Raw genomic sequence first — 11,642 nt, forward strand, 5'->3', positions numbered from 1 at the left:
ATTGCGGTTCTTCTTGACTTTAATTTGGGAAAGAGCTCTAATTTTAGAACCCACTTTACCTACTACATTACTTTAATAATTATCTTGTGTGATATCATACATGGTTTACGTTTAGCATGACTAGCATGTTTACAGTACAATAATCCTTTAAGATAAGTGTAAATTGCATATTCATGATCGTATTTTCACACTATATGATTAGTACTAGTATTATAAATTTTATATCTATTTCAATAGTATTCTATTTGTTGGGTTTGATCAATCTGACATGTATATTCTCAAAATTTCATATATAATCATTATGGTACAATGCAAGTATTTTTTTTTAATGTCCTCCTAATTTATAATATTGTTTTATATATTAGTAAATCATGTCAAACCTTGCAAAACTCGAATTTGTTGCTCTTGATATTACTGGAAATAACTATCTGTCTTGGGTGTTAGATGCTGAAATACATTTAGATGCAAAAGGACTTGGTAACACTATCAAAGAAAATAATACAACAAGCCAAGACAAAGCTAAAGCCATGATATTCTTTCGCCATCACCTTCATGAAGGCCTTAAGGCTGAGTGCTTGACTGTTAAAGAACCACAAATCCTTTGGAGTAATCTAAAGGAAAGGTATGACCACCAGAAAAAAGTGATATTACCAAAAGCTCTTTATGATTGGTTACATTTAAGATTACAAGACTTTAAGTCTATGAGTGAATACAACTCAACCATGTTTAGAATTACGTCACAATTGAAATTATGTGGAGAGAAAATCACGGATGCAGAAATGTTAGAAAAAACATACTCTACTTTTAATGCAAATAATGTTGTCTTGCAGACACAATACAGTGAAAAGGGTTTTACAAAATATTTTGAATTGATATCTTGTCTCCTTGTGGATGAGCATAATAATGAACTATTAATGAAAAATCATGAATCACGCCCAACTGGCTCTACTCCATTCCCTGAAGCGAATGCGAGATCCCATAGTGGGAAAGAGCAAAAGGCTAGAGATCACGCCAGCAGTCGTGGTTAAGGTCGTGGTCGCGGCCGCGGACGAGGATATGGCCGTGGTCCAGGTGGTCATTTTAGGAACTCATACTCTCACCATAAGTGGGACAATAAAAATGGAAATAAGAATGAGAAGGATAAAAATGAAAATATATGCCTCCATTGTGGAGGAAAAGGTCATTGGTCACGTGTGTGTCGCACACCAAAACATCTAGTAGACCTTTATCAACAATCAATCAAACAAAAAGGAAAGAAAGAAAGTGAAAACAAATTTGGTGTACGAAGATGGCAAAGGTGATTTTAATCACGGTGATTCAACTCACCTGGAAATGGTTGATTTCTTTCCTAATCCTGAAGAAAACAATTGAATAAATTATGATTCATTGGCGAATAAACTCTATTAATTAGCTTGCATTTATTTTATTTTAGGATTTTATCGTAGTACTAAGACTTTATGCTTTATGTGACATTTGTTTTTACACAATTTTATGTTTCTGGGCATTTTTATGTTTTCGTATATTTCATTATTATTTATTCCATTGCTTTTATGTTATCCTTGCACATGAATAATTAAATATGTTGATGGTCAGTTTGGTACATACACTAGCCTAAATATCTATGATTTATTTCTTAATAGAGGTGGCCACATGATAATCAAATATTTAGAATGATATCATCCTAAAGATGGATATGGATAAATGTCATTACCTATATACTAGCTATAAATGTATATATAAGCTGATGTCCTAGAAGGACAAGATCAATTGCTATTGAAACTAGCACACCTAAAGTGTGGTAATCCAAAGGGTTACAACGATAAGAATCCTTGGAAGAGGAAATGAGCAATAATTGACAATGACAAATATGAGTAAGTGACACATTTTTTATGGATCTCCTAAAGATATCATTTCTATTACATTAAAGAGGGTTATGATTATATAAAGTACTCCATAAGAGTATAAAATGTTGTCCAACAAAAATTAGCATGTATCAAGATTACAATCAATGCTCTAGCGGAGTATGCGTATTAGTTAATTGTCTTGCCAGTTGTAGAAAGAAACTCATTGGTGTATTTATATCACGACCATGCATAAAGTATCTTTAATAAGGTGATCACCAGTTTTATAAAACTGACCACATTTTAAATACTTACTAAAGGAAAAGTGATTATCGGATGTGATAATAAAAAAATTAGTCCATCCGGGGTTTAATAAATTCCCGTTATGAAAACCTGAAGTTTCATTTGATATGAAAGAAATAATGTATTGACGCTCTCTCATGTTAAATATATGAAATAAATTTAATGGAAAGACATAACATTGAAATTAAGCTATATTTAGATTGTGATTTTTAATAGTTTGTGTAAAAAGAAATGTTCAAGAGATAATATATTGATTTTTCTGAATAATTGGTGACCAGAAGTTCACTAGAATAATTTATATGTTGACAAATATTAGGTGACCAGAAGCTCACCACGTACAAGTTATATGTGAAAATTTTAAGTAACTAGTATTACTATCAATGTTTCTAGTGATCCCGAAGATCACCACCTAGTGAAATTACAAGAAAGTTTATATTTGTATAACAATTCTGTTGATTGGGTCTATTGTATGTCAGCACATAAGGAATTGAATAAGAAATTAGCAACTGCACAATTTATTACCCCCTATTAATATTGATCTCTAGAAGAGAACAAAATTTCATTATTCTCCAGAAGAGATAGAACTTTGTTGAATATATATGATTATCCTACGAAATATAATTTTATATGCACATGAAATTATATTTTAAGTTGGTGAAGAATTGTCTCAACATTTGAGATATTTTACCAACTTAGGGGGAAGAATTGAAGTAAGTTGGCAAAATTATAATATTATAAATAGTTGATCTCTCTAATGATACTTTGTAAAGTTACATGCCAACTTTTGTATCAACATATGTTGCACATTATGATTTGATTTGTACACCGTTATGACCCATCTAGAGGAATAGAGAGATATATTTTGATTATGGTGATAATGATATTATGTGCATACATTAAGATAGATCTTGCCAATTTACTTTAAATCACTGCACCTGAAGTGTAGTTTGTATGATCGGTTCCAACAATATAAATATGCGATATACGACAAGATAGTGCAGTTGCTATTTTAAAGTAAAATAATAGTATATTAATACCATAGTGTGAGAAATACCCTTAATATGTGGTATAGATATCTGAATTATTATATAAGATGGCCTATCATGTAAGAAAAGTTATGATGGTACCAATGAGAAATGCATTCAGATATCATAGTAAAATAGCATGCGAAATATACGTTATAGGAATTTTATGATACCGGTATACAATGGAACCGATGAATAATATGCATATGCATGATATAATGGACTAGTGAATAAGGGATCTGAAATATATGTCTATTTTATTGTCGACATAATGATAATGATCAAAAGTTTATTATGGATCAGAAGTCCAATGAAATATGGATTTTTAAATCCACATTGTACAGTGTCTTGCTTCATTTTGAGTCTTATATTCATGTGCATGTGTGAGTCATAAGTTAATGGATATTTATTGTATATATAGGAAATTGTTAGATGCATTCCTCATTGTATATTTGTTAATATGTTATCATATTTTCTATATCTCATATTGCATGCATTAATTTCTTACAATAACTGTGGTGTATGTAAATGGTCATTCAAAGTATAGTAAGATACGTTTACAACTTTGATGAAAAATTAAAAGGAAAAATTGCCCGCAATAATCCGACCTTTTAGCCATCCGCTGAAAATAATCCCACCTATATGGATTATTTTTAAATAATCTCACTTTTATACCCACTCCGCTATAAATGGTCCCAACCGGTCATGTAACCTGTTATAACAAGTTACTTGACACGTTTCTCCATGTTATTTGTCAAAAAAATAAAATAAAAATAAATTAAATTTTAAAAAAAGTTAAATGTTTTTTAAGAAAAACTAAAAAAAAAAAAATTAAAAACCACCACTAGCCCAAGCCTTCCCCGCCACCCCTGACACCTCATCCCATAGCACCGGTCACCCAGACCCTCTGGCGCCGGCGGTGCCTTGAACCCCCTCCCCTAAACACCCCGCCTCCCTCCATCACATAACCACCGTCTCCTTCCCTCACGACAGCAGTCACAGCACCAACCTCCGTCGCGAAATCAACAGCCCCCAACTCCAGCGTCAGCGCCGTCGGCCACCAACAACTCGATCTGTCCACCCTCTCCCTCCCCTAAATCGCCGACTCGTGGTCCCCTCACCCTGAAACCACTAACCACCCTCGAAAACCTGTTCCCCCGTCCCGATCCCAGTCCCTCTCCCCATCCCCGTCCAAATTTTGGTCGTTCCTCCCTTTGTCCATCCCGATTCCAGCCTCTCTCCCCTAGTCTCCTTCACGCGATTCCGGCCTCTCTCTCTCTCTCCTACCTCCGTCGCGGTTCCGGCCTCTCTCTCCTTCCTCTGTCGCGGTGGTTTCATATGTGGGTGCAGTTCTAGGGTTTAGGTTGGGTGGTGGTGGGTATGGTGGTGGCTGAATTGGTGTTGCTTAGGGGGTGGTGGTGATTTTTTACTTTTTTTTTATTTATTTTTTAGACTAATCAATAAGTGACACGTATAAATTCTACTTAAAAAAAAAATTACATGTTCAACCGGTTCCAAGTAAAATGGGATCATTTATAGCGGGGTGGGTATAAAGGTGGGATTATTTAAAAATAATCCATAGGTGGGATTATTTTCAGCAGACGGCCAAAAGGTCGGATTATTGCGGGCAATTTTTCCAAATTAAAAAGAGATATTAATATTCCAATGGGCTTATAATTGTGATGAAATTATTGATGACACCGATTTAATTGCACATTATGAATTAAGAAGAGTTCCTGAAGAACTTATATATGACCTATTGTAATATCCAGCCCTACAAAGTTTATATCTTGAATTGACAATTATTATCAAACTCTTGAAAATCTATGTACGTAACAACATTATTGATATCTCAACCTGAAGTTTGAGCATATAAGAGTTAATGAGATTTACTATTTGTATTTGCAAGAGAGCTATCGTGTCAATTATGAAACGTCTAAAGAATATCAATGGATCACTTATGCGTGACAATGTTTTCTTATGGTCCAGAAGAACCATGATTAGCGTATATAATTACGTGTGTTATATTATAATTCATACGAGAAGAATGATATTAATAAAGTTTTGTCATCAAATTATTACTCGTATTAATGAATGTTTGATCAAATAATGATCATCAATATTTATTATCAACGACTTCCAGAAGAAGTCATAACCGTATAAGTTTATCCTCTGAATCAAATATTAAACAGATATTTGAAATAATGATATTAGAGATAAACACATGTATGGTGAAATGAAGACACTTCACATGTTTATGTGAAGACTTGAAGATGCAATTTCAGTTTAAGAGTATCGAAGATCAACGAGTGATATTATACTACATATGAGAAGATATCTAACATATTGGATTCATTGCTGCGACACTAGAAGATCTCAAGCTATGTATTCATCAGGGGGAGAAAATACGCGTTGCACTCTTTTTCCCTTGACCATGGTTTTGTCCCACATTGGGTTTTCCTGGTAAGGTTTTTAATGAGGCAACATCTCGAGCGTATTATGAAGAATGTTGTACTCTTTTTCCTTCATTAGGTTTTTATCCCATAGGGTTTTCCCTAATAAGGTTTTAACGAGGCACACTCTTCGATAATGGACATCTAAGGGGGAGTGTTATGAAATATTGTATGGATATCCATTATCCTCCTTTATCATTTCGGAATGTTATAGAACTAGGGTTTATTGTTATCTAAGCAAACCCTAGTTATATTGTATGTATATATATATATCCCCACTCTATGGAATAAAAGAGACTGATCTGTTCTCTCCCTAATTTCTCCTTTTTCTCTTTAATTTTATAACACTTATAAACTTTTTTTTTATTATAGAAAATAAACTTGAAGGATAAAACCAAATCTTAAGAAATAAACTTTTTTTTGGTTTTAGAATAGAATAGGAATACTTGAACAATTAAGCTAATTTTTAACAAAGATGAAAATAACAACTTAATTATATGATGCTTTTATAAGCTAATGACTTAAAAATAAAGCTAAATTAGAGAAATTTTAACTAAAACAAAATATTAGAGGAGAATTTTTTTTTTTAGAAAGAATCTTTAGAGAGAGAATTAGTAGGAAATTTTTTAGTGTCTCAAATGAGAAAATTAGGGGGGTATTTATAGGAAAATAGGGGGGTTAATTTGTAAATAAAAAAAATTAAATAAATTATAATTCAAGGATTTAAAGGGTAAATATCAAGATTTTGATATTAATGAGAATCATGATATTAAATTCTTTCGTTTTATATGTAACAAACTACTTAATCTGTTTTGCAACACTTAAACTGATAAAATAAAGAAAACTATAATTAAATCAAACTTTAATATTCATATAATAAAAAGGTTCTAAAATGCCATGGTATATATATACCAATTCATGTTACAACTCAAAATATATACCAATTCATGTTACAACTCAAAAATACTCGCGTGATATACGTATGACAGAGCGCCTAAATTTATTTAGTGACTATTATACTCACCAAGGTACTAAAACAACGCTTATCAATAAATATCTCCCTAAGATGTCAGCTCTGAAAGTTACACAAAGACATTAGGTTACAATACTAATAGGGTTGGACAAAATATTTTCAGAGCTTATAAAAAAAACACTACTACAAAATTGGCCAAAGAGACCCGTCCAAATTAGTCAAAGAGACTGCCTTAGAGGCGGTCTCTAGCGCAGCGGTCTCTTTGGCAAAGAGACTGCTTTTCAAAAGCGGTCTCTAGAATGAGAAAGCTAAGACTGCCTCTTAAAGATAAGCGGGTTCAATTTTGAAAAATTTGAGACTGCCTTTATAAGAAAAGCGGTCTCTGTTTTCATAAAACTAGGGCCGCATATCTTAGTCTTTTTTGATAAAACTGAGACCACTTTTTAAGCTGACAGGTCTATACGGTCTCATTTTAAATAAAAAAAATTAGCTTATTTTATTTTTATAATAACAATTTATTAATATTAATAATTTGATTTATTATCGGATACGGAGTTACAAAAAAATTCTTGTATTTCATAAACATCAAAAATTATGTACATAGACAATACATAGTACATATATCAAAACTAAATTACTAATTCAATACATCAAAATAAAAATTCTGTAAATGACAAATTGAAACTTTAAAGATCTTCAATTACAAGTTTCTTCTGCTTTAAAAAAATTACAAGTTTCTTCTGTTCAAACTTGAAACTTGAGAGATCATTACCTACAACCACAGATAAAGACATGTGAATAATTAATTAAAAAGCAGATATTATTATCTGTTTAACTAACGCTAGTTTTGCAGGTATTGGCGTTACAAGAATGATTTAGGATCGCAGAACGTTCTGAATCATTCTCCGTCCCTATCGCTACTTTGACTTTTGTTTTCGAAACATAAGTTACTCCAAACTCAGTCAAAGTGGGGGCTTATGTAGACACCCATTTGTGTCTCCCCAAAACCAAACCCGGTGATGAGTACCTTTCATGTCGAATCATAATCGAATGAAGTGAAAGTGTGGAAAGTTTAGTGTTGCGGATAGTTTTAATTTCTTTTCTTTTCTCTCTGTTTTTGAAAAACTATTTTAAGAAAACAGCCAATTCAGTTTGGTTGTTCCATGATATGGGTCCAATAATAGTGTAGTTGGATAGGGTTTGAAAAGAGCTTTCCAACGATATATTATAAGCCAATATTGAGGAATTTATGGCCAAATTACTAAACTAGGCCCGGTTTGAGCCTTATATGCGGCCCAATGACCTAGAGGAGGGCCTAATATGGATTTATCATTCATTAGGAATGGTTTTAGTCTTCTAGATTCTTCTAGAAGGTTCTTTTCATTCCTAATTCAATTAGCATTGATAAATTGACTTTTGTTGACTTTTTGGAATTTTAATCAGAATAAAAGAGTGTTTTTGAGGAAAATATGATTTTATACTCCTGTACGGTTAAATTTTATCTGATTTTAGAAAACGCGTAAAAAAACTGGTTAGCGCCTAACGCCAGCATTAGTGTCTGGCGCTAATGTCAGCGTCTGGCGCTAACTTCGTTTTTTCACGTCAAAATTCTGGTTTATTTTTCTATCTTTTTAGCTGATTTTCTCTATAAATAGCCTCCTAAAAACTCCGTTTTCAATCATCTATAACCTCTGATCTACAATCACCTATTCTCTAATTCTCTACTCTCTCTCGAAGCTAAAGCTTTCTTTCTCTCCCTTTTCTAAACCACCCTTGATACAAAATTCCGCATTCATAAGACCTAGAAACACCTAACATAATTCGAAGTTGCGTTCGCCCTAGACGTGAAAGAAAGAGGTACGAGGCATCCAAGTAAGTGCTTTAATTGTTTGCATTGATATTATGATATAGAAATCATGCTTAGGTTATTATTTTGATTCCTAATATCATCTTTAGGATGTTCCTAGTATCATGTTAGGATGCTTTCTTTAGTATGATATTTAGGGTGATTTGCTTATATCAATTATGATTCCTGTGATGCTTCCTATTTTCTTTCCTAATAACATGCTAGTATCATGTTAGGGCTATATATTTGATCTTTATTGTTTAGTGACATGTTAGGGTTTGTTATTAATCTTGTTAGTATCATGCCTAGATCTTGCTATTATTATGCTTTAACATGATTATTTTTATAATTATAATAATTATAATTGTTATAATTATTATTATTTTTATTATTATGTTGCTTGATTATATTTATTGTTATTGCTTGATCACACCTTTTATGCATGTTTAAAGGGAATTGGTACTTGTAATCACGCTTAATAAGATAATTAATAATCTTCATTAGGGTTAATTTGATTATAACTCAAGTGATCGCCAATAATAGATTTATTTGTGCATCAATATTCAACCAACATAGATAAACAGGTTTAGGGTAAACCTATTGATTGCATGTTAGTCGAAAAGCGCACATGAATACGATCAGAATAAAGTAGAGGCCTATTATTAGGGCAGGTTCAATCTCTTTTAGGTTGGATTTGTACCTTCATCCCCGAACTACCAGTCATGGTTCCAGACCTATTGTAGTTGACGATCTCCTGGATCGTTAAGGGGTGTAACCTTCACCCTGTGAACGGTTTACAAGTTCATAAAAGTTGTTGGCGACTCTTTTGCTCTATCTTCTTTCCCTTTGGACGCCACCATACTTTAGTATATGATCACAGTGGGTTTAAGATAGGGGTAATGCTTGAAATATTCCCTACAAGATGTAAAATAAAATTCATTTAATATGATGATTGAACACAAAATCAAAACGAGAAAAAAAACTAATTCCAAAAACAAGCTAAAGAACAATTTGTCAGGCAATTCTCAAAAAGATTTTTAAAAAATAAAAATAAAATAAACCAAAACTTAAATCTAAAAAAATTGAAATTGAAAATGAAAATGATAATAGAAAATCAAATAGGAACTTAGTAATAAAGAAAAATATAAAATCTGACTCCATATGAAAGTGAGCGATAATAACGAAAAATACTAGATCTGATATGAAAGAAGAAAGCAAAAAAAAAAAAAAGAAAGAAGTAAAGAACCAAATAAAAGGAAATGAAAAACCACCTCCAAACGAAATTGGAATCACATAACAAACTCAGATTTCATAAAAAAAAATGGTGAAAAAAGTTTTAAAATGAATTCATTAACATGCAAAATAAAGAAACAATCTTTTATCATGACTAAACGAAAAACCAATAAATTTTTAACCCGAAAAATGAAGTTAAAAAGTAATTATTATAAGAAATTCATATTTTTCATTAAAAATACGAAAAAATTAAGATAAAAAATTAATAGCGAAAAATAATTCAAAACTCACCTTGACGATAGATCTTGAAATTTTGACATGATGGAGTGAAAATAACTTCCTGAAATTGAGATCGAAAGAAATAAAGGATGAAATTCGTATCTCTTGTTGTGTGAGATTCTCTTTAGAATCCAAAAAAAAAAAATTGAGGATAATGAGTTGAGAGGAGGGAGAAGAGAGAGAGAAAAAAAGAGATGAGAAGTGGCAGTGGACAGGAGAGAGAAAATGAAGAGATTATTCTAGGGTTATGGACTTTTAAGCTGCCTACATGGGATATAAAATCGAGAGACCTGTTATTAAGACTGACGGGTCTCTCTAATTTCTCAATTCAAAAAATAAAATTCAAGAGACTGGTTATTTTAAATCACAAGTTTCTTGAATATTACTTGAGACCTGTCATTTAAGATGAATGGTCTCTCTATATTCCATGATTTTCTAAAAAAAATTCAAAAGACCCATTTTCTTAAATGACTGGTCTCTTTGATCTGTCGAGAGACCTGTCGTACACAATAACCGGTCTCTCTTAGAGGAGAGACCTGTTATGCACTTAACCGGTCTCTTATATCGAGTCTCTTTGGCCAATTTTGTAGTAGTGAAAATAACCCTTGCCCTTATTAGACAGTACATATAATCATACGACAAAATCTTATACATACGAACATTACAAGCAATGACCCTTACTAAAAGTATAAAGTAAGGTAAATCGTATAAAGTCATAAGATTGACGTGGTCAAAGAGAACATATACCATGTAAAGTCATACGACATAAATTTAAGGTACACAAGAGTAGAATATATTCCCTCAACTGATTGACCTTAAAAAAAGGTGGACTCTCATCTTGCCTTACTCTACTAAAACACAAATTTATATCTATCATAGTCGTAAAAAAAATGCAAAACTAGATCAAAACAACAGGAAAACGAATAAAACAAAAGGCCAAATTCACGCCGACAACGTAAACAAGCGTAAAAATGCTTATTTGAATAGTGTTTGAATTGTGTCAAATAGTGTTTGAATAGTAATATGCAGTATATAATCCAGATGTCCCAATTACCGTCAGATAATTTTTGATACAATTGATCCAATCTAAAATTTATTGGATACAATATTAACCATGAGAGATAAAAAAAAAGTAACATTATTTCACTACTGACAATCGTTCATCAAAATTAAAAAGTATACAAAAAATAGACCGAAACAAGCAAGTAAAAAAAAAGTAAATAATATAAATAAAAAGAATACAAAAATAATAATAAAAAAAAAGTAAGATGAAGACAAAAAATGAAAAAACAAAGTAAAAAAAAAATGGTAAAGTAAATAAGATAAATAAAAGTATATATATATTTTTTTAAAAAAATAGGATGAAGACAAAATGAAAAACAAAAAAACGTAACTAATCATGAAGGAAATGTCAGAGCATTGATTATCTTTTACTGAAATGTAGAAAATCAGCTGCAGGCAAGATCTGTTTTTTTACGCTGATTTTACTATTCTTATTTACGTATTCTTCTACGCGTTGTATTTATACATCCCACAAGTATTTTTCTATTCCCCCCGTCCATATGATACTCAATTATTCTTAAATAAATTTCGATGTGTTTGATCCGAACTTGTACTTATCGGACCAAGTATTAACTACGAGGCGAAAAGACAATGCTATTTATTTTAGTTTGTGGTAACATAAGTGTA

The 11,642-nt window shown here is 31.7% G+C and overlaps 1 protein-coding gene across 1 annotated transcript; it reads left to right on the forward strand.

The window, feature by feature from the left end:
• Positions 1–371: 371 nt before the first annotated feature.
• Positions 372–1,028, forward strand: LOC110702338. The gene has a single exon (XM_021880042.1). It carries the CDS (start codon positions 372–374, stop codon positions 1,026–1,028), a length of 657 nt encoding a protein of 218 aa, XP_021735734.1.
• Positions 1,029–11,642: the final 10,614 nt, after the last annotated feature.

Source organism: Chenopodium quinoa, unplaced genomic scaffold (genome assembly GCF_001683475.1).
Source record: "Chenopodium quinoa cultivar QQ74 unplaced genomic scaffold, ASM168347v1, whole genome shotgun sequence".
NCBI classification, from domain to species: Eukaryota; Viridiplantae; Streptophyta; class Magnoliopsida; order Caryophyllales; family Amaranthaceae; genus Chenopodium; species Chenopodium quinoa.